The sequence below is a fragment of the Natrix helvetica genome, assembly GCF_964273705.1.
Source record: "Natrix helvetica genome assembly, chromosome: 7".
Lineage (NCBI taxonomy): Eukaryota > Metazoa > Chordata > Lepidosauria > Squamata > Natricidae > Natrix > Natrix helvetica.
Window position 1 is genome coordinate 5,685,637 of NC_138558.1, and position 23,882 is coordinate 5,709,518.

The 23,882-nt window shown below is 42.8% G+C and overlaps 1 protein-coding gene across 8 annotated transcripts in view; it reads left to right on the forward strand.

Moving 5' to 3' along the window:
* Positions 1-23,882, forward strand: part of CTNNA2 (catenin alpha 2) — a 653,992-nt gene that overhangs the window by 443,985 nt on the left and 186,125 nt on the right. For all 8 annotated transcript variants that reach the window (XM_081960368.1, XM_081960363.1, XM_081960364.1 and 5 more), the window contains exon 8: positions 20,732-20,812. In XM_081960368.1, coding sequence (XP_081816494.1) covers positions 20,732-20,812 — 81 coding nt within the window. The remainder of the gene's footprint in view (positions 1-20,731; positions 20,813-23,882) is intronic.

The window sequence follows — 23,882 nt, forward strand, 5'->3', positions numbered from 1 at the left end:
AGTGTGCACATGTGCAGAGCTGCCAGGAGAAGGAAACAGCTAAAGAACAGGGGTCGACTTGGGAGTAAAGCCACAGGTGGACGGTGAATGGCCCCTCCCGCAGGGAATAAAAGAGGAGCGAAAGGGGAGTGGAGTTTGCAGGAGACAATGAGTTCAATTCATTCGGGTGAAGATCTGTTCCTGGCTTCTTGCCAAGGAATTGCTGCTACAGCGTGGAGTTTAGAAGATATCGGCCTGGCAGCTCTCCAAGCCTGATAAAGGTCTGCAGTGGTGAAATCTCTTGAAAGACTTGGCGGGATTTTGCCAGAGAGGAATTCCCTTTAAACTAATTAAAAGGGGTTTTATGGGGACGCGGAGTCGGCTTCGTGCTTTTGGGCAGCCTAGGTCAAAACAAGATGTGAGGACTTCAACTCCCAGAATTCCCCAGTCAGCCATGCCACATTTAGAGATGGCCAGCTGGGGAATTCTGGGAGTTGAAGTCCTGACATCTTAAGGCTTGCCAGGGGTGAGATGAGAGCTACCCTGTTGTGAAATAATTCTTGTCTTCAAAGCAGAACTGTTCTTGCCATTTGACAATCCAGGGACTCTGCAAAATGATAAACAGCTCTCCGTGCCAACTTCTTGCTTTCACGTGTCATTGCAATTTGTTTCGGATGTCAAAAATGTACATTTTTTTGGAAGGAGGAGAACTGAGTGACATTCGGCAAAGATGATTTTTGCTTCAGGAACTGCTCTGCCGCCTCATCCCGTCCTGGGTCTCATTTTTCACTGGAGATGTCAGACTAGTCAGTCATTCTGTCATCTGTATTTTAAAAGAGCTAAAAGATCCAGTCGCTCTTTTGGAAAAATTTGCATCTCACTAAACCAGAACACCAAATGCGGCTAACCTTCTCTTGATTTAGTAGCTTATCCTAAAGACGAGTCGTTGTTGTTTTCTTTTTATCCTTGAAATGTTCTGGAACGCATCACTTGAAAGTCACCGAGTTCTGTTTCCCGTCTAAATTTCAGGGGAAAAAAATAAATAAATATTCCAAGCCCTCTTTGATTAAAAATAGAATCTATAGTCTTCGTTATCAGCCGAGCAAGGAGATGTTTAAATTTGCCACTTATAAACTTGGCAATAAAGTCATCGCAAGCAAAAATGAGCAGAATGCTACTTCTGGTTGATTCCATCTCCCTTCGAAGCTAATTTAGCTATCTCCACAAGGGCGAACCTATGGCATGCATGCCCGAAGTGGCACGCATGCCCGAAGTGGCACGCATGTCGCCTGGCATGCACGACATTGCCTGTTCCTCTTCTGGGTTTCTGGCGCACATGCGCAGGAGATGATCAGTGGACCTTTCTGCAGGCGGCAGTGGAAAACTTGGAAAAAGTACATTTTCAGGTGCGCGCATGCCCCCTGGGCATGGCTCTCCCTGGTCGAGGCCCAGTCAAGCGTGCGCGAAGTGTTCCATTTTCAGCACTTGGTGCTACCTGTGCATACAAGTGCCCAAAAGATTTGCCATCACTGAACTATCTATTTTGCATCCCCTAACAATTTACAATTGTAAGCGAACGCCTGATTTGTTGGACAGAAACAAGGCAGAATTACTGGATCACGGGAAATGCTAAACAACCCACGGGTTGCAATCTTGATCTAGCACAGGTATTGTTTGAAAAATGCAAGTAGGACCCCATCCATCAAATTTGTAGTACAATACAATAATACAATACAATGGTAGAGTTGGAAGGGACCTTGGAGGTCTTCTAGTCCAACCCCACCCTGCCTAGGCAGGAAACCCTATACCGTTTCAGATAAATGGCTATCCAGCATCTTCTTAAAGACTTCCAGTGTTGGGGCATTCACAACTTCTAGAGGCAAGGAGTTCCACTGATTAATTGTTCTCACTGTCAGGAAGTTTCTCCTCAGTTCTAAGTTGCTTCTCTCCTTGATTAGTTTCCACTCATTACTTCTTGTTCTACCCTCAGGTGCCTTGGAGAATAGTTTGACTCCCTCTTCTTTGTGGCAACCCCTGAGATGTTGGAAGACTGCTATCATATCTCCCCTAGTCCTTCTTTCTCTTAAGCTAGACATACCTAGTTCCTGCAACCGTTCTTCATATGTTTTAGTCTCCAGGTATCCGGGTTTTTATTTAATGCATGAAAATACATGAGAGCCCAGTTTGTTGGATGTAGAGGGTTAAGGTGTTGGCCGAGAAACCAGGAGACTGTGAGTTCTAGTTCCACCTGAGGCATAAACCTTGGCTGGGTGACTTTGGGACAATCAACCCAAAGAGACTGTGAGTTCTGATCTCGCTTTCGGCATGAAAAAAGTCAGTGAGTGCCTTTGGGCGAATGACCAGGAGATGGTGAGTTCTAGTCCTTACAAAAATAAAATAAAAACCACCTGGGTGAGTTTGAGCCAGTCCCCTTCTCTGAGCCTAATCCACCTCACAAGATTGTTATTGTGGGGAAAAGAGAAAAAGGAAGGAGTATTAAATATATGTCATGTGAAGTAAAATAAATGGATGGATGGATGCATGAATAAATAAATAAATATTTAAAGTAGGACTGCCCATTGCTTTTGTGACAATGTGTCTTTATATTGCATGGGAATATAATCAATTGGTGCAAACTTGTGATCAGATCCTCTGTACACACACCTTTCTCTGCCCCTCCCTCCCTCCCCCCCTCCCTCTCTTCTATATTTTATTCAGGAGCTTAAAATAGACACGGCATAGAAAAACAAGCCTAAAAACCAAAATAGAAAAGTGGACAAAACATTTTTTTTAATGTACAGTCGAATGGATAAATGACAAAAACACATGTGCAAAGATTATTATCCCTTCTCATCTATTACTGTTAAATGTATTGCAACAATGTTAGTTTCTCTGCCTTGCATCCCTTTACAATTATCTTGGCCTGTCCTCTATGTACTATATGTGGAAAAGCCCAAAGAAGTGATCAGCTAAATCAACAGCAAAGTTTGCATTCCACTCTCTCTTCCCTTCCTCCTGAAATATAGAGAATGAGAGAAACGGAATTAGCTCAGAATTATGCAATATGCAGTTAAGTACAGGGCACGTAATAGTAGGAAATCCCTCAACCTTGATGATAAAGAAATCCTCTGACTGGGTCTTATTTGGGTGCTTCGCTTCCTTTAAATTTTTCAGCTGTTGACTACTGACAAAGTGGAAAGAGGTTTGCAGATTGGGGAGGGGGCATTTAGCTTATGACATTTGCAAGGGGTTTAAACAGCCTTTCTTATCTCTCTGTCCTCCCCCCCCCTCTGTCTCTCTCTCTTTCTCTCTGTGTGTATGTCTCTCTCTGTGTGTCTCTCTGTGTGTGTGTGTGTGTCTGTCTGTCTGTCTCTCTCTCTCTCTCTCTCTCTCTCTCTCTCTCTCTCTTCTTTTTTTAATATAAATGTCACACCACTTTTTCCTAGCGTGCAATTCTCCAACCGCTCGTGAAATCCACCAAAGCTGCAGAACGAGCATTTGATTTGAGCTTTATTTTTTTTAAAAAAGGAATTCCATTAAAAATTCTACCAGATGAGAGGACTATCCTTTTTTTTTTTTTAAAGGCAGCCAATGCATTGGACTTTGAGAAATCTGGACATACCTGACCAGAGCTGGTGAATGAGCAATTACATTGCAAGCCCTAAGCTCATGGATTCGAACTGTAAACTGTTAAAATATCTCCGGTTAGAGGATTGGATTGCGACCTTCCTATCTGAAACCAGGAAGCCACAAGCAGAGACTATCCAGAATTCAATGAACCAGTGATCGCATTTGACGCAAGAGAGCTTCAAATGCTGTCCTAGTTATGAAACCCAGAAATTTCATAGCAGGACACTTAGAGAATCTCCTAATGCTGATCTGAATATTTATTCCACCCCTGAGCTTTCAAATTTATTGCTTTGGGTTGGTGCTCGCTTAATATATATTATACTACCACTTTATCCCCCCCCCCGCCCATCCTGCTCTTCCAGCATCTGCATATTTAATCTTCAACAGTCATGTCTTCGAAACTTTTGCATCAAAGATGAAGAAGGGTTTCATAATTTAGGGACCCCCACGCTGTAATTTAATCATGAAAAAAAAAAAAACCCAGAAATTTAAATTCAAACTGAAGAGCATTCATGATTATAGCAATGGCACTTAAACTTATATTTCGTTTTACAGCCCTCTCTAAGCGGTTTTTACCGAGTCAGCCAGAGGTGGGTTGCTGCTGGTTCGGCCCAGTTCAGCCGAACCGTTAGCGGAATTGAGGCCTGGGTCGCAGAACCGGCAGAGACCCAGGCCTGCCACGCCCCCGAACCAATTCCCTCGCTGCCGCTTAGCCGCCTAGCCATTTTGGATTTTAGTGACTGCATATGCACAGTTCACTGTAAATTGTTGAACAGCGCACACATGGGCAGTGTTTCTGGCGCACTTGTGCACGAAGCTTGGGTGCACATTGACTACCGGTAGTAATCCCCCCCCCTTTGAGTCAGCCTATTGGCCCCAACAATTTGTTAATAGCAATAGCCCTTGGACTTATATACCGCTTCACAGTGCTTTACGGTCTCTCTCTACGCGGTTTACGGAGTCAGCCTCTTGCCCCCCAACAGTCTGTCTCCTCCTTTGACCCACCTTGGAAGGATGGAAGGCTGAGTCCAGCTTGAGCCTGGTCAGATTCGAACTGCCAAATTTCAGGCAGCAGAAATAGCCTGCAGTACTGCACTCTAACCACTGCGCCACCACGGCTCGTATAAGACCAAATCAAATCTACGATGAGAGATTTCACCTGGCATTCCATATAAATAGATGACTTCGTATTAGAATAGAATAGAATAAGAGAGTTGGGAGAGAGCCTTCCCCAGACTCCAGGACTGGCCCATGTTCCTCCCCACCTTCCTCACTGTCCGAATCTGCTGCCAGCTCCACTGGCCACTGGCCGGCCACCACAGGATTTTCAGAAGCACCCAGTCACATTAGCTGGGTTAGGAGTCATGGCACCTCTGATGCTCTCTGAGACGGGTGGCTTTCTCGCAGACATTTCATTACCAAGCTAGGTAACTTCATCAGTCCTCAAAGGGTGTTATGTTTTATTTATTATATTTTATTTTATTTTATTTTATTTTAAAGAAAGAGCAAACCCTGCTCTTTTCTAGCACTGATGATGTTAGCAAGTTTGGTAATAAAACGTCTACAAGGAAACCACCAAGCAGCCCACAATTCAACCTCGAGCTGCAGATATTCTCCTCTATCGGGTTAAAAGGCATGACTAAATAGGAGAGTCCTGGCAAGACTTCAAGATATCACTTTTGACTATGGGGGAGCTTGGAGAAGTCGGCTTTTCAGAGACTCTTTCTTTTCGTCTCTTTTTCCTGGAGGACTCGGTGGGCAAACTGAGACAACAGATGTTCCTCATCTAATGGCCAGCTAGGATCACGGTTGAACAACAGATGCTTATTTCTGTTGAGTGACTCCAGAAATAGATTTTGTATGGATAGATTCCACTCATCATTCCTTCAGTCCCGTATAGGGTTTCCTGTCTAGGTAGGGGGTTGGACTAGAAGACCTCCAAGGTCCCTTCCAACTCTGTTATTCTGTTTGGGACGTGTGAAACCAAGCAGCGGTTTAGAGTTTTAACAAACCAGGGTTTGTTCAGTGCTAACTAATAATTCTTCCTTAACTCTGGGCTGAGGGTTGCCCTTATAATTAAATAGCCTTGTCCAGGGCTAGAAACCGATTTTCAAGTTTTGCAACAGATCATTAAAAAGCGAGGAATTAAACTCTCGTTTCTTCACGTAGTTCCCTTCCAAATTTCTAGGAAGTTTCTCTTCACAGCTTGGAGCTATGACTGATTAACGGCTGGATTTTTAAAAAATATTTATGAATTTATGTCCTTGCTTATTTATAGCAATCGCAGCTATGCCCCCCCCTCCCCACTCCCTGTACCAAGGCTCCATTGGGGCCTTGAGGCAAATGATAAAAAATCTGGACTCACACAACTGTGCCAACCAGTTCTGTGGGAAATAATAAGGCCTCGATGTATTAAACAAGAAAAGCAAACCTCAGAACATATTTGTAGTTGCTCCAAAATAATATGTATTTGCCGTTTTAAATATATTCAAGGAGGTCCCCTGAGCTATGGCGGTCACACCTGAAGGATGTGATGTCAGGTGTTCATATCTATAGTTCTGCACAGGTGGTCCTTGGCTTATAACAATTCATTTAGTAACTGTTCTAAGGTAAAACGGCACTAATGATGTTATCTATTTGGGTAATGAAATATCTGCAAGAAAACCATCAAGCTTAGAGAGCAACAAGGGCCCCACAATTCTCCTCATCCTCCTTCTCCTCTCAGCCATCCCTACTATTTTCTAGAACTGATAAAGTTACCTAGTTGGGTAATAAAACGTCTACAAGAAAACAGCCATGCTCAGAGAGCATCAAGGACCCCACAGTACACCTCTTCCTCCTCTTCCTCCTCCTCCCATGATTATGTTGTACCTAATTCATGTAGCTTCCCTTTTAGTACAAATTAAAATTCTTACCTTGATGTACAATACAATAGAATACAATACAATAGTAGAGTTGGAAGGGACCTTGGAGATCTTCTAGTCCAACCCCCTGCCTAGGCAGGAAACCCTATACTGTTTCAGACAAATGGCTATCCAACATCTTCTTAAAGACTTCCAGTGTTGGGGCATTCACAACTTCTGGGGGCAACTTCTGTTCCACTGATTAATTGTTCTAACTGTCAGGAAATTTCTCCTCAGTTCTAAGTTGCTTCTCTCCTTAATTAGTTTCCACCCATTGCTTCTTGTTCTACCCTCAGGTGCCTTGGAAAATAGTTTGACTCCCTCTTCTTTGTGGCAACCCCTGAGATATTGGAAGACTGCTATCATGTCTCCCCTAGTCCTTCTTTTCATTAAACGAGACGTACCCAATTCCTGCAACCATTCTTCCTATATTTTAACCTCCAGTCCGCTAATCCTCTTTGTTGCTCTTCTCTGCACTCTTTCTAGAGTCTCCACATCTTTTCTACATCGTGACGACAAAACTGGATGCCGTATTCCAAGTGTGGCCTTACCAAGGCCTTATAAAGTGGTATTAACCCTTCACGTGATCTTGATTCTCTGTTTATGTAGCCTAGAACTGTGTTGGCTTTTTTGGCAGCTGCTGCACACGGCTGGCTCATATTTAAATGGTTGTCCACTAGGACTCCAAGATCCCTCTCACAGTTACTACTGTTGAGCAAGGTATCATCTATACTGTACCTGTGCAAATGTAGAACTTTCTGCTCTTAGTATACAAACACTTATATACAAAGTAAAATTTCTATATATATTTTCCCTTACAACTGGCTAAGCTTTTTGGATTTTCTTTTTTCCCTCCCCAGTTTTTAGGCTGTCTAAGATGGAAATAATCCCCTATATAGAGAGCCTGGTGTATCCCCCCCCCCAATCTCTCTCTTTCTTTGTGCCAAATGTCAAAACAAATGTATGAAGTTAAATTAGCATATACACGGAAACTGTGTTTGTTCTTTGTGGTGCTCGTTGTATTTTTCCCCCTCCCCTCCCCTGGGGTAATGCTTTTAATTAAGATTTTCAAGGGAAAACGTCATTAAGCCAGTTCATTCCTCCAGTCCGATGTATCCCAAATGGGTCCTTTGCACTGACTTTGCACTAATGCCCTATAATTGTGCTTCACTTCCCCTAATTAAACTGGTGAGCAATTAAATAAGTATCGTTTAGAGGATTGATCAGAGCAAACGGCAGGAACTCATTCAGTGGTGGGTTCCGGATCCCGGGCCCGGCAGTCTCCACATGGACGCGCGCAAAGCACCTCCTTAGCACCTCCGCGAGCCTCCACGACGCTCCAGCTGCTCCATGGAGCGTCGCGCAGGCGCTGTACGCGCCATACGTGGAAGCGCGGAAGCCTTAAAAGACCGGTAAAGAGCTTGGGCAGGCGGGCGGGTGGGCACTCCGGAGCACCCTACCGGAACGGTATTCGGTGTTCCGGGCTGGCTCTTGTACGCCCGTACCGGGGCGTACCGCCTGCAACCCACAACTGAACTGATTGTAGTGTGGATACACAAGACTTTTTGGAAAGGAGCAAAAGTGAGCAGAACAGGGGACTGTTCTCCCCGCCCACGCACACGCACTAAATTTCACCTTTCGTGTGTGTGTGTGTTTGTGTGTGTGTGTGTGTGTGTGTTTGGGCATCTTCTAAGTCAGTGATGGCTAACCTTTTGTCATCGCATGTCGAAAGCGCGTGTGTCCCGCACCCATAATGCAATGCACGTGTGATATCCCCCATGCGCCATGGCCCCTGCGCATGCACATATGACTCCCCGCGCTCCCCTCCACTTCCCACTCATGTGCACATGACCCCCACTCCCACTCCCCATTTTGGGCCGAGTAGGCCTCCCTGAAGCCTCTTGGGACCAAAATCGGGCCATGAGGAGGGACGTGCTGCTCCCCTACCCACCCTGTTCTCGCTCCCACCCCCCACGCATATGCGCATTACCCCCTCCGTGCATGCACGCATGTCTACCTTATGCACCCCACCTTTCCGCACATGCGTGGCAGAGACCTGAAGACCAGCTGGCCGACAGGAGCCGTGCACGCATGCGCGGTGGAGCTGAGCTGGGGCGACGGCTCATCTGCCCGCAGAGGGGGGGCTCTGCCTGCCACCTGTGGCATGCGTGCCAGAGGTTTGCCATCCCGGTTCTAAGTGTTGCTCAGAAAAAATCTCATATATCTGTGCCCATGATACTGGTTTTGCCTATCTTTGGAACAGGGGCCTAGAGGGAAATTATTTGATTCCGGAGTAGAATTGATGCTAAGGACGACTGCATTATTTACACTGATGAACTCTCTGTCATTGTCTTAGGCAGGCAGCCATTAATTCAGTGTGAGAGGTGGAAGTTACACCGGATGAGAGATCAATCCTGACTCTCATTGTCTGTAGTGCAGATAAGGTTGCCATCCGATGACAGCCCACCAAACAAAGCCAGCTGTCCCAAGCAGACCTCACCAAATTTGACACCTGCACCCACATACACACTAGTGGAGTGTTCTAGGTGCTGCAAAAATAACATTGCTTGTGGCAGTCACCAAGAAAGTGGTAAGTGACACATTTTCATCCAGTTTGATTTAAAAAGAGGTGTAGGTTTCTTCTTCTTCTTCCTCTTCGTCGTCTTCTTCTTCTTCTTCTTCTTCTTCTTCTTCTTCTTCTTCTTCTTCTTCTTCTTCTTCTTCTTCTTCTTCTTCTTCTTCTTCTCCTCCTCCTCCTCCTCCTCCTCCTCCTCCTCCTCCTCCTCCTTTCCTTCTCCTCCTCCTCCTCCTCCTCCTCCTCCTCCTCCTCCTCCTCCTCCTCCTCCTCCTCTCTTCTTCTCCTCCTCCCTCTCCTCTCCCAATCACAAGTTAAAGCAAGATATAAAACTATATTAAAACTATAAAACTAAGCAGGATAAAAAGAAAGGAAAATCCCTTTCTCCTCCATCTCCTCCTTCCATTCTCCTTCTTTCAGAAATTCCATCAGGAGATTTTGCTCATCATCCCAAATAGCTTCGAGCTATAAAAATTCTTATTCAGCTCATTTCATTTGTTGATTTGATCTAATCAGGTTCACCACGCTATAGGTACAGCTTTAAAATAATTATTTAAAAATGGTGACCAAGATTATCATCATTAGGTTTCATTCTTGCCCTATTTCCTGAAATAAATATGTACGAGTTCCAAAACTTGTTTCCAAGCCTTGATGTCATTATATTTAAAAAAAATGCACATAAAATCTTGGTGGGCAGATGATTATACAGTTTCCTGTTAAAATCTCCTCCTCCCCTTTTAAATATAAAAACATGTTTGCATTAAATTAGAGTGACATCTGTTTTCTTCTGATATATAAATGTTTTTTTTTAAATTAATAGGTGCATCATTTCCTTAACTATAAATGATCATATGTAGCTCTTTCCAGAACTAAAAATAATACATAAATATAATTTTTGGTTGCTTATTATATATTTTTTTCAAGTAATGAAATGTCCTATGAAACATGATCACCTTTTTAAAAAATAGTCCTTGTAAATCCGATTCAGCTGGCCAAATCCACCATTCTATCTATTTCTGAAACACAACTATCCTTGATTTACGGCTGTTCATTTAATGACCGTTCAACATTAGAAAATAGCACTTAACAATAGCCCTTATATACCGCTTCATAGTGCTTTTACAGCCCACTCCAAGCGGTTTACAGAGTCGGCCTCTTGCCCCCAACAATCTGGCTCCTCATTTGACCCACCTCGGAAGGATGGAAGGCTTAGTCAATCTTGAACCTGGTGAGATTTGAACTGCCAATTGCAGGCAGCCGGCAGGCAGCAGAAGTCGCCTGCAGTACTGCACTCTAACCACTGCGCCACCTCGGCTCTTAAAAGAGATGAAAAAAGTTACAACTGGCTTAAGTTACTGTTTAAGCACTTAAAACTGTCACAGTGTCCCCATAGTCTTTTAATCATGGCCCTCTTTTTGACTCGTGCAGTGCGTACAAGTCCTCAATGGAAGGCAGGTTGGCAGCAATTGATTTTTCTGCAGTTCTAATTATCCTCTGAAGTCTGTGTCTGTCTTTTTTTTTGGTTGTGGAGCCAACCAGACAGTTATGGAGGTGCAGATGATAGACTCAATGATTCCTCTGGAGAACTGAATCAGCAGCTCTTTGGGCAGTTTGAGCTTCCTTCTTTTGTTGTGCTTTTTTGATGACGTTTTTGATGTTAGGTGTCCATTTAAAGTCTTGAGATGTGATAGAACCTGGAAACATGAAGGTCTCCACTGTTGATACTCTGTTCTCTAGTATTGTAAGAGGTGGTAGTATAGGAGGGTTTCTCCTCAAATCTACTACCATTTCTACGGTTTTGAGTGTGTTTAGTTCAAGATTGTTCCGGTTGTTCTGGTTGCACCACAAGTTGTTCAACCTCCTGTCTGTAGGCAGACGGGAGGTTGTACCTCAAGTTATGGTCATACCTCAAGTTATAATGTAACTCAAGTTGTTGTTTGTCAAGTTATGGTCATACGTCAAGCTATGGTTGTACCTCATAATGTACCTCAAGTTATGGTCGTTCCTCGAGTTATAATGTACCTCAAGTTATGGTCGTTCCTCGAGTTATAATGTACCTCAAGTTATGGTGGTTCCTCGAGTTATAATGTACCTCAAGTTATGGTCGTTTCTCGAGTTATAATGTACCTCAAGTTATGGTCGTTCCTCGAATTATAATGTACCTCAAGTTATGGTCGTTCCTCGAGTTATAATGTACCTCAAGTTATGGTCGTTCCTCGAGTTATAATGTACCTCAAGTTATGGTCGTTCCTCGAGTTATAATGTACCTCAAGTTATGGTTGTACCTCGAGTTATGGTCGTACCTCAAGTTATGGTAGTACCTCAAGTTATAATGTACCTCAAGTTATTGTCGTAGGCCAAGTTATGGTTGTACCTCAAGTTATGGTCGTACCTCAAGTTATGACGTACCTCAAGTTATAATGTACCTCAAGTTATGGTCGTACGTCAAGTTATGGTCGTACGTCAAGTTATGGTCGTACCTCAAGTTATGGTCGTACCTCAAGTTATAATGTACCTCAAGTTATGACGTACCTCAAGTTATAATGTACCTCAAGTTATGGTCGTACGTCAAGTTATGGTCGTACCTCAAGTTATGGTCGTACCTCAAGTTATAATGTACCTCAAGTTGTCGTACACCAAGTTATGGTTGTATCTCAAGTTATGGTAGTACCTCAAGTTATAGATGTAGGTTTATGTTTAAGCGTATTGGACTTATATGCCGCCCTTCTCCCAAAGGACTCAGGGCGGCATACAACATAAAAACACATATTACAAAAGTTAAAAGAAAGATTAAATAGAATATCCAAAAACCCCAATACACATTTACAATAAGATTTAGAAATTAGATTAAAAGTAACAATTAAAATTAATAATTAATTTTATTCAGGCCAGGCCGGCTTGCTGGAAAAGCCAACATTTTAGGGCGCGCCGGAAGTTATAGTTATAACTTGTACTTATATAATTTGTACCTCAAGTTATAGTTGTACCTCAAGTAATGGATATAACCTCAAGTTATGGATATAATCTCAAGTTATGGTTTCCTTCAGATTTTGATCGGTTACCCTCTGGTTGAATTGGTTACTCAGCAGGGAGACAATTTTAATGGAATCTGTTAATTAAACAGAAAATTTCACCTCCACTTTCCCCCTTGTTTGAGGAAGGAGAATGGTAGGAGGTAAGGTAAGTCAACCAGGAGATCGATCAATATTTCTTATAGAAATAAAACCCTTACTTTGACAACTGTGCCGGTTAATACGCTTTATTTTGCCTTCTGATTACATTACCTCTTACCGGTCCCGAAAGACAAGAAATTATATCTTCCCACAGGGAAAGCAATATTAGAAATCATTTTAGTCGGGCCTCTTCCCCCCCACCCCTCTGATTGTAATGTATGCCTTAATAAACGGGAGGGATATTGAAATTTTGAATGAACAGCAGAGAATGGCGTTCTCTTCCTTGCTGATGATTTGAGAAGGGGGAAGGCAGGAAAGAGGGACGAGAAGGAATGTACATTAAAGCCCTATAACCATCGGATCAATAAATAATCTGTCCAGCTGTCTCTGGCTGGATGAATTACTGGATAAATGGAGCTGGGATATATGGACGTACAGTGTGGATAAAACCGTTTGAGCCTTCTCAAGTGGCAGTCCGCTATTTCTTGGCTGCAAACAATCGGGAAGTTACAAAGCAGAGGTCTTCCCTCCTGTTGAGGAAAGCAGGAAGACTTCTGTCCTAAACAGGGCACTTCTACAGGTAGTCCTCAACTTACAAACATTCGTTTAGTGACTGTTTGAAGTTACAGCATCACTGAACAATGTGACTTATGATTATCCCAAAGGTGTTTTTTTCTGCACTTTCTTGGCGGTTTTTATTTCTTTCTTTCAAATCGTTTTGCTTCTCCTCCAAGAAACTTCAGAACTTCTGAAGCTACTTCATTATAGAAGAATAACAGTTGGAAGGGACTTTGGAGGTCTTCTAGTCCAACCCCCTGCTTAAGCAGGAAACCCTACACCACTTCAGACAAATGGTTATCCATCTTCCTGAAAGCTTCCAGTGTGGCAGCATTCACAACTTCTGGAGGCAAGTTGTTTCACTGATTAATTCTACTCACTGTCAGGAAATTTCTCGTCCTGCCTTCAGGTGCTTTGGACAATAGGCTGACTCACGACCAAACCGCCCTTTTATTAATTTACTGTGAATTCTGCTCATTCACATATAGCAAAGTTTTTCAAGGGAGAATTTACTGCACAGTCACAGACCTTATCTGGCTTGGAGAGCTGCCAGGCCGATATCTGCAAAACTTGGCAAGGAGCCTCGGAGAGTCACGAACCAATGAACCGAACTAATTGTCTCCTGCAAACTCCACTCCCCTTTTGCTCCTTTTTTATTTCCTCTGGGAGGGGCCATTCACCGTCCACCTGTGGCCTTACTCCCAAGTGGACCCCTGTTCTTTAGCTGTTCCCTTTGTCTGGCAACTCTGTGCATGCGCACACTGGGAACAGGCTCCTGCTGTTCTTCTGCCTCACTGATGTCTGACTCTGAAGGCAGCTGATAACTGGCATACGTCTCTGGCCCCCCCTCTGCCTCCGACACAGAGCACTTATCCAAGCCTTCCCCAGACTCCAGGACTGGCCCAGGTTCCTCCCCGACCTCCTCACCATCCGAATCTGCTACCAGCTCCACTGGCTGCTGGCGAGCCATAAAAATAAGTCTAAGTACTGTTGCTATTAAGAACTGCAGTGAATCACTTAACAACCGTATCTAGAAAAGTCGCAAAATGGGGCAAAGCTCCCTTAACAACTGTCTTCCTTAGCAAGAGAAAGCTGTAGTTAAGAGTTACCATTTCCCCTAGAATTAAAGGAGGGATAGAGGGAGGATAAAACGACAGCCCATCTCCCTGTATTTCCAGCCACCTCCAAACTTAAATTAAAAGAAAAAGTACCATCTTTGGACATCTTCCATTACCCGGGACAGATGATCTTCTCAAACATTTCATTTTTTACGTAGATTACATTTGATGGCAGGACCATTTTTTCTTAGGCGGATAACATTTCTCAGGACTCAGCACAGCTGATCAGTCATGCAGCCTGAACATTCTGGTGTTATGACCGTTTTGATTTACTCAGTAAATGTCCTTAAATCTTCCTCTCGTTTGCAGCTCCTGGGTTTGCATAATTCCGTACTCTTGTTTTCCTCTGTTTCACACACACACACACCACACAGCATGGTTTTCCTGCTTTTCGTCCCCAAGGATCGCTTCCTTCTTTCATCTCTGAAGATTTAGATTCGGTAGAAGAGACTATTTGAGCTCAGGATTGAACGGTGGGCTCCTTGGTGCTCTCGGAGCTGGGTGGTTTTCTTGCAGACGTTTCATGACCCAACTAGGGAACATCATCAGTGCTAGAGGGAATGGGGTTTACTCTCCATTTGTAAACAGCTGGCTTGCCCTGTCAGTGTTGGTGGCAGTGGCCATGGCAGTTCTTTGATTGGGCTATTGTTTACATTCTGCCATGCCCTAAATTGAATACAATAGAATAGAGGACAAAATATAGAATAGAATGTAGAATAGAGTAGAATGAAATGGAATGGAACGGAATAGAAAATATGGAATGGAATGGAATGGAATAGAATAGAATAGAATAGAATAGAGGACAAAATATAGACTAGAATGTAGAACAGAGTAGAATGGAATGGAATAGAAAATATAGAATAGAATAGAATAGAATAGAATAGAATAGAATAGAATAGAATAGAATAGAATAGAATAAAATAGAATAAAATAACAGAGTTGGGAGGAACTTTGGAGGTCTTCTAGTCCAACCCCTGCTTAGGCAGGAAACTCTACACCACTTCAGACAAATGGCTATCCAACATCTTCTTAAAAGCTTCTAATGTTGAAGCACCCACAACTTATAGTTGCAGGTTGTTCCACTGATTACTTGTTCTCACTGTCAGGAAGTTTCTCCTCAGTTCTAAGTTGCTTCTCTCCTTGGTTAGTTTCCACCCATTGCTTCTTGTTCTGCCCTCAGTTGCCTTGGAGAATAGCTTGACTCCCTCTTCTTTGTGGCAACCCCTGAGATACTGGAACACTGCTATCATGTCTCCCCTAGTCCTTATTTTCATTAAACTAGACCTACGCAGTTCCTGCAACCGTTCTTCATATTTTTGTTGCAGATGTTTTCATGACCCAACTAGGGAACATCATCAGTGCTAGAAGGGAGGGGGGTTTGCAGGGAGGAGGGGGAGGACTGTGGGGTCCTTGGTGCTCTCTGAGCTTGGTGGTTTTCTTGCAGATGTTTTCATGACCCAAACTAGGGAATATCATCAGTGCTATAAGAGAGAGAGGTTTGGGAGGAGGAGGAGGAGGAGGAGGAGGAGGAGGAGGAGGAGGAGGAGGAGGAGAAGAAGAGGAGGAGGAAAACTGTGGGCCTTTGGTGCTCTCTCAGTTTTATAGTTTTCTTGCAGACGTATCATGACCAAACTAGGGAACATCATCAGTGCTATAAGAGAGAGGGGTTTGGGAGGAGGAGGAGGAGGAGGAGGAGGAGGAGGAGGAGGAGGAGGAGGAGGAGGAGGAGGAGGAAAGAAGAGGAGGAGGAGGAAGAAAGAAGAGGAGGAAAACTGTGGGCGTTTGGTGCTCTCTCAGTTTTATAGTTTTCTTGCAGACGTTTCATGACCCAACTAAGGAACATCATCAGTGCTAGAAGGGAGGGGGTTTTGGAAGGAGGAGGAGGAGGAAGGAAGGTAGAAAGAGGAGGAGGGGAAAGAGGTGGAGGAAAGAGGAAGAGGAGGAAAAAGAGAAGAGGAGGAGGAGGGAAACTGTGGAGGGCCTTTGGTGCCCTCTCCGTTTTATAGGTTTTTTTTTGCAGACGTTTCATTACCCAGCTATGTAACATCATCAGTTCCAGAAAGAACTGGGGTTTGTTCTGTTGATGCAAGGGACCCACAACTGAGAAAACTGGACCTATTCAAAAAAAGAAATGTGTGACTCGGGATTCATTCCCCTCTGTCTTTTTTTAAGGTCTAAACCAGGGGTGTCCAAACTTGGGAACTTTAAGACTTGTGGACTTCAACTCCCAGAATTCCCCAGCCAGCTGGCTGGGGAATTCTGGGAGTTGAAGTCCACAAGTCTTAAAGTTCCCAAGTTTGGACACCCCTGGTCTAAACAAAGTGAGTTTCAAAGTGAACTTCATTTTCTGCTCCATACCTCCTTCTTGTTTCCTTTTCGAAATCCTGCATTGAGAATCGTCTGCGTTTAGACAGGGGTGGTGGTAGTAGAATATTTTAGGTGGAAGGCAGCTTTATCCTGACCCTAAAGTCTGCTGGTATGGGCCTTGTGAGTGCCATAAAGAACATTCTCCTTCTGTCCTCAAGCTGTTTCCCTGCTTATTATCCTGGGCAACAGCCCTGCAGCCTGGCAGGATGGAGATTACAAACTCTTCATGTTCTTTTTATAGCAAGGACCATTTGCCAGATTTTCCCCCCACACCCCCGGTCCTTCTTTTATTTTTTCAAAGGGAGAGGGAGAGGGGAGGGAGGGAGAAGGCTAAAATACAGGGTAATAATGCATCACAGGTAGTCCTTGACTTAGGACCACCATTGAGCCCAAGATTTCTGTTGCTAAGCGAGACAGTTTTTAAGTGAGTTTTGCCCCGTTCTGTGTCCTTTCTTGCCATAGTTGTTAAGTGAATCACGTTAGTTGTGAAGTAAGTAACACGGTTGTTAAGCGAATCTGGCTTCCCCGTTGACTTTGCTTGTCAGAAGGTCGCAAAAGAGGATCACTACAACCGTCATAAATAATGAACCAGTTGCCAAGCACCTGAATTTGGATCACGTGATACCTGGGGATGCTGCAAAGGCCGTAACTGTGAAAACCGGTCATTAAGTCACGTTTTTTAAATCAGTGCCGCTGAATCTTTGAACGGTCACCAAACGGACTGTTGTAATTCGGGGATTTATTTATACAGGCGCTTTGGGTGCAATCTCCAAAACAACTGGAGTGCCACTGGCATTGACAGATTCACCGTCGGTCAATTGCAAAAGGCAGCTTTCCTCAGAAGAGCTGAAATCCTGCAACGAGACCTGCAGAGCCGTCCGACATCCACCTCTGCCTATCCCAGGTCCTTGGGAAGGACTCAAGCGGTGGACAGAAATACCAAAACCAGCCTGAACCTCTGGTTGACTGTGCGACGAACCAAATGAAAATAAATTTTGCAAAGCTTCTTCTCCGGTAACATTGTATTGCTAACGAAGGCGTACAAAACCTTTGCCAGACCAATCCTCGAATACAGCTGGTCTGCCTGGAATCCACACTGTATATCGGACATTGATACAATCGAGCGAGTCCAGAGGTATTTCACGAGAAGAGTCCTCCACTCCTCTGCTCACAACAGAATCCCTTACGCCGCCAGGCTCGAAATTTTGGGCTTGGACAACCTGGAACTACACCGTGTTTAGTCTGACCTAAGCGTAGTACACAAAATTATCTGCTACAATACCTGTCAACGACTACTTCAGCTTCAACCTCAATAATACACGGGCAAACAATAGATACAAACTCAAGGTAAACGGCTCCAAACTCGATTGCAGAAAATACGACTTCAGCAACAGAGTGGTCAATGCCTGGAATGCTCTACCGGACTCCATTGTTACATCCTCAAACCCCCACAGCTTCAACTTCAAATTGTCTACCGTGGACCTCACCCCATTCCTAAGAGCTCTGTAAAGGGGGCGTGCATAAGCCCACCAGCGTGCCTACCGTCCCTGTCCTACGGTCCCCATTTATCTGTATTTACTTCCTTTGTTTATGTTCATACTTATACCTGTTACCTCGTACATGTTTGACAAATAAATAAATAATAAATAAATGAGTAAATAGAAATAGGACCCTGAACAATCTAACAGTTTAATCTAAAACATTCACTGGCGTGCGGGTCTTCTTGGATAATAGATGCTTCCAGTCACCCATCTGTGTATTTCACTCTTCAAGTTCTTGATGGAACACAACTGTGAGGTTGTTGAAGCTATTGAGTTGCGCAGCCGAGCCAGGGCGTTACAGGAATGTAATTCTCGAGCAGCACTCTAAGCCGTTAGATTTGCTGAGTGTTTTGGGGGGGGGGGAAACAAAATTGTCCACAAAGGCTAAATCCTTGGTTTAAATCCTCCCGTAGAGTGGATTATTTCACAGGGAACGGGACTTATATTTGCAGGTCTTTTTAACCGCGATGCCAGCGGGCAGATTCTCGCTACCTGGCAATCTTTTGGGAAGAGTGTCAATCAATGGATCAAGAGGCAGTTGAAGGACAGCTAGACATTTAGGGTGGAACTTCAAGACGAGAAAGGGCTTTTATTTCAAGATGGTCACATCTACATTCAATGGAATTCTTTATTCTCTATTGGCCAAGTGTGATTGGACACACAAGGACTTTGTCTTTGGCGCATAAGCTCTCAGTGTACATAAGGAGAATGAAAAGCATTCATCAAGCATGAAAAGAGACAACACTTAGTGATAGTCCAGGTTACTAATAAGCTATCCAATCGCACAAGGAAATGATAAAAACAATATAAATGGTAGAGATACTAGCAAGATGGTTATAGTCATAAGTGGGGAGAGATAGATACTAGGAAGGAAGAGAAGAATAATAGTAATACAGTCTTAGTAAATTATTGTTTGATGTTGTGGGAATTAGTTGTTAAGCAGAGTGATGGCATTTGGGGGGAAAAACTGTCCTTGTGTCTAGTTGTTCCAGCATAGCTAAGGTCAATTTCAGTGGATTTAAAACCAGATGAGTAATGTTTGCGAGGGGGGGAAAAATCCTGAATTGGTGCATTGACGTCCCAAGTGTGTAGCAATGATAAGCGAGCTCATATGATACTACAAGCTCATTTGCAAAAGTTTTTGTTTTGCTTCGGCTTTCCTGGATGATTACTAAGATCCAGGAGAAGATTCCTTGATTCCAGAAGATTCCAGTTTAGTAGGCAGCGATCCCCTGGTCTACAGATGCTTTGTTGATACCATCCTTCAATCTTAAACAGAAGATTTCCGGGCAAGATCTGTTTGCGAACGAAAGCAAATATATGTGTCCCTAGATCATTTAGTTGCAATATCCATATTGGGTCGGTCCCCGGGACCAGAGGTATGCAAAGCTTCTGCTTCCTGGTGACTGACCCAGATTGGATCTTGCAATATCTGTTTAATTTGTACGTATTTGAATCTTGCTTTTTATATTTTGAATTTTATGTCATGTAGTATTCTTATTTTTAGTCATGATCCTGCTGACACAAATGAACAAAGAAACCATCCTTTGAGAGAATTATATGTATAATAGGGCAATGCCCTATTATGTATATGTATATGTATAATAGGGCAATGCCCTATATGTGTGTGTGTGTGTGTGTGTATTTGTGTTGCAACCCTGGTATGCCCCTGGTATTTATCAGCACAAATGCAAAACACACATACACACATTTATTTATTTATTTATTTATTTATTTATTTATTATTTATTATTTATTTATTTATTTATTTATTTATTTATTTATTTATTTATTTATTTATTTATTTATTTATTTATTTATTTATTTATTTATTTATTTATTTATTTATTTATTTATTTATTTATTTATTATTTGTGTTACAACCCCTGGTATGCAATACATACAATACATGCAATACAGCCCTGGTTCGAATCCCAGTAAGGGTATGGCTAGCTGATGAGAGCTAAATAGCTTGAAATGGATCCATACTAGTCTCCCTTTATTTATTTATCAGCACAAATAGATCTGGCAATAGATTCGGACAGTGAGGAGGTCGGGGAGGAACCTGGGCCAGTCCTGGAGTCTGGGGAAGGCTCTGATGAGGGCTCTGTGTCGGAGGCAGAGAGGGGGCCAGGGCCATATGACAGTTATCAGCTGCCTTCAGAGTCAGACATCAGTGAGGCAGAAGAACAGCTGGAGCCTCTTCTCAGTGTGTGCATGCGCAGAGTTGCCAGATGAAGGGAAGAGCTAAAGAACAGGGGTCGACTTGGGAGTAAGGCCACAGGTGGACGATGAATGGCCCCTCCCAGAGGGAATAAAAGGGGAGCGAAAGGGGAGTGGAGTTTGCAGGAGGTCATTAGTTCATCCCTGCATTCTCGCCAAATATTGCGGCGTCTGAAAGATCTCGGCCTGGCCACTCTCCAAGCCTGATAAAGGTCGGTAATTGTGGACTATCTTGAAAGACTGTGGGAGAGGAAAGACTTTGCTGGAGAGGAATTCACTGTCAATTAAATAAAAGGGGTTTATCGGGACCAGGACTCGGCTTCGTGCAGCTGGAAAGCCTAGGTTTTGGGGTTCAACTGTGGTTAAGTGAATCTGACTTTCCCATTGATTTTGTGTCAAAAAGGTGACCACATTACCTCAGGACGTTGCAACCGTCATAAGTACATGCCAGTTGCCAAGCATCTGAATTTTGATCATGTGACGAAATGCGGATGCCGCAACGGCCATAAGTGTGAAAACTGGTCCCAAGTCCCTTTTTTCAGTGTTGTTGAAACCTCTAAACGGTCACCCCAAAAATAAATGTAAGTCAAGGACCGCCTGTAGTTTATATATCTGTTTTATTCCCGCTTAATTTCTTAATATATGTTATTTTTATTTTAAACAGACTGGAAGGAAGGAGAAAGGAGACCCGCTGAACATCGCAATTGACAAGATGACCAAGAAGACGAGAGACCTACGAAGACAGGTATCTACTTGCATTGGGATAATTTGACACTTTTAAAGGATGCCATCAGTGGTGGGCAGATATCTGCTGCTTTTACCTTCTAAAACAGTGTTTCTCAAACTTGGCGACTTTAAGTCCTGTGGACTTCAACTCCCAGAATCCCCCAGCCAGCATAGCTGGCTGGGGAATTCTGGGAGTTGAAGTCCACAGGACTTAAAGTCGCCAAGTTTGAGAAACACTGTTCTAAAAGATTCAAATCAGCCTGCCTTGACTTTATAGGTAGTCCTCGAATTATGACCATAACTGAGACAGCCCATTACGGTCATACATTGCAACAACATTTCCCCCCCCCCCCAATCATTAAGCAAATGCAGCGGTCACAAATGCGAATGCCACGGTTGCTAAGCAAATCCATTTTTTGCTACGCTACGGTTTCCCAAAAACTGGAAGTAAATGCAAGTTTTGGGCAAAACCATTGTAAAACGCAGTCATGTGATTATGAGATGCTGCAAACAGCTGTAAATGCAGCTGTGTAAGTGTGATCACCTGACAATTAACATCTATCTATCTATCTATCTATCTATCTATCTATCTATCTATCTATCTATCTATCTATCTATCTATCTATCATCTATCTCATTTATCTCCCCGCTTTCTATCTATTTTTCCACGCTCTCTCCCTAGCTCCCCTCTCTCTCTTTCTCTGTCTATCTATCTATCTATCTATCTATCTATCTATCTATCTATCTATCTATCTATCTATCTATCATCTACAGTATCTATCTATCTATCTATCTATCTATCTATCTATCTATCTATCTATCTATCTATCTATCTATCTATCATCTATCTATCTATCTATCTATCTATCTATCTATCTATCTATCTATCTATCTATCTATCGGCTCTCTCTGTGTGTGTAAATGTGTGTGTGTGTCTTCCAGCATAACTCTGGAACGCCTCAAGCAATTTCAACCAAACTTGGTATACCAATGTCTTACTCTCTGGAAACAAATACTGTGGGGATAAGACATCCCTAACACCCCTCAGGGTGTGTGTTCTGTTAAGATACAGCCTGTTGTACCTTAAAACGGCTTCTACCATACTGCCTTAACATGGTTTCTACTGTACAGCGCTGTGGAGTTGCCATGGTAACCGCTTCACAGTACTCCACAAGGGGGCTCCCTCTGGCAAGGGGGAAAATCCAACATTATAAATTGCGGTGAAGTTCATGGAAGGAAGGTTGGGATAAATAAATACCCGGGCAATGCCGGGTTATCAGTTAGTCTCCTCTACATATTCCATTTGGCTCTCTGAGCTTGGCTGTTTATATGCAGACATTTCATGACCCAACTAGGTAACATCTTCAGTCCTAGAAGGGAGTGGGGTTTGCACTATTTTATACACTACTGGCTTACCCGGATAGTGTTGGTGGGAGTGTTTTTTGTGGTTCCTCTATTAAGGTGTGTTTCACTATTTGTTTATTTGTCTCCATTGGTCCTTGGGGTATTGTTTACTTCTTAATTGTTAGTCTTGTGTTAATCTGGGTGTTAATCACTACTTATCGCTTACCAACCTTGACAGGGCAAGCCACTTGTATCTAAACAGAACCAATCTCCACTCTCTTTTAGCACTTCGGCTCATTACAGAGGACCATCCAGGCAGAAAATATTTTTTATTTTTAATGTTGCCTTTTTATATTTGTGTTGTATTTGCGCTGATAAATAAATAAAGGGAGACTAGTATAGATCTATTTCAAGCTATTTAGCCCTCATCAGCTAGCCATACCCTTACTGGGAATCGAACCAGGGCTGTATTGCATATTAGGCCGATGTAATTGCCACTAAGCCACAGGCTCTCTTCCTTATCAGCTAGGCCAGGGAAATAGGTATGTATTTGTGTTACAACCCCTTTATTTATTTATCAGCACAAATACAACACACACACACACACACACACATATAGATAGACGGACGGACGGACAGACAGACAGACAGACAGACAGACAGACAGACATACAGACATACAGACAGACATACAGACATACAGACATACAGACATACATACATACATACATACATATATATATATATATATATATATATATATATATATGTATTTGTGTTACAACCCCTGGTATGACTAAATATGGGAGGAAGGTCACTATTCCCTCTTTCTGGCCTTCGGCTTATCACAGAAGACCATGCAGGCAGAAAACCATATTTTTATTTTTAAAGTTGCCTTTTTATATTTGTGTTGTTGAGAGCTAATTAGCTCGAAATAGATCTATACTAGTCTCCCTTTATTTATTTATCAGTACAAATACAACACACACACACACACACAGACACACACACACACACAGACACACACACACACACACACACACACACACACACACACACACACACACACACACACACACACACATATATATATATATATATATATATATATATATATATATATATATATATATATATATATATATATTTGTTTTCGTAGATTTTCACGGGTGTAGGTATGCTGGTTTTGTTGTATTCGGGTCTTTTCCCGTGTAAGATTGAGATTGTCTTTGCAACTTTTCGGCAGGATCTCACCTGCCATCTTCAAGCTTGGGCTAAAAGCCACAAGTTGCTCACCCGTCCTATCCAATTCAGGTCAATTAGAAAGGGAGGTTATTTCTAATCAACAAAGGCAGCAGAAATGCCTCTGTGTTAAAACAAACATACATCCAAGTGGTATGCCATACCCTTCAAAGTCCCAATAATAAATAAAATTATTCATTTATTAAATTAATATTTGTACTTGTTCCCTTCCCTCCCCCCCCCCCCATCTCCTCGATTTATTTTCTCATCCGTCAGGGAAAATCAGTATTCACAGCGAGCAAAACAAAGAATGGCTATTTAAAAAGTAGCCCCAAAAATAAAGCTGAATAACAGAATTGAATCAATCCACCCATTGGCTTGGAGTCTGCAGGAATCAATCATTTGCAAACAGTCAACTGAAAATAATAAAATAAAATAAAAATTGAAACCTGATTACTTACCAGTCTAGTTAATTGTACCTTTCAGACATTTTTAGAAGGGTC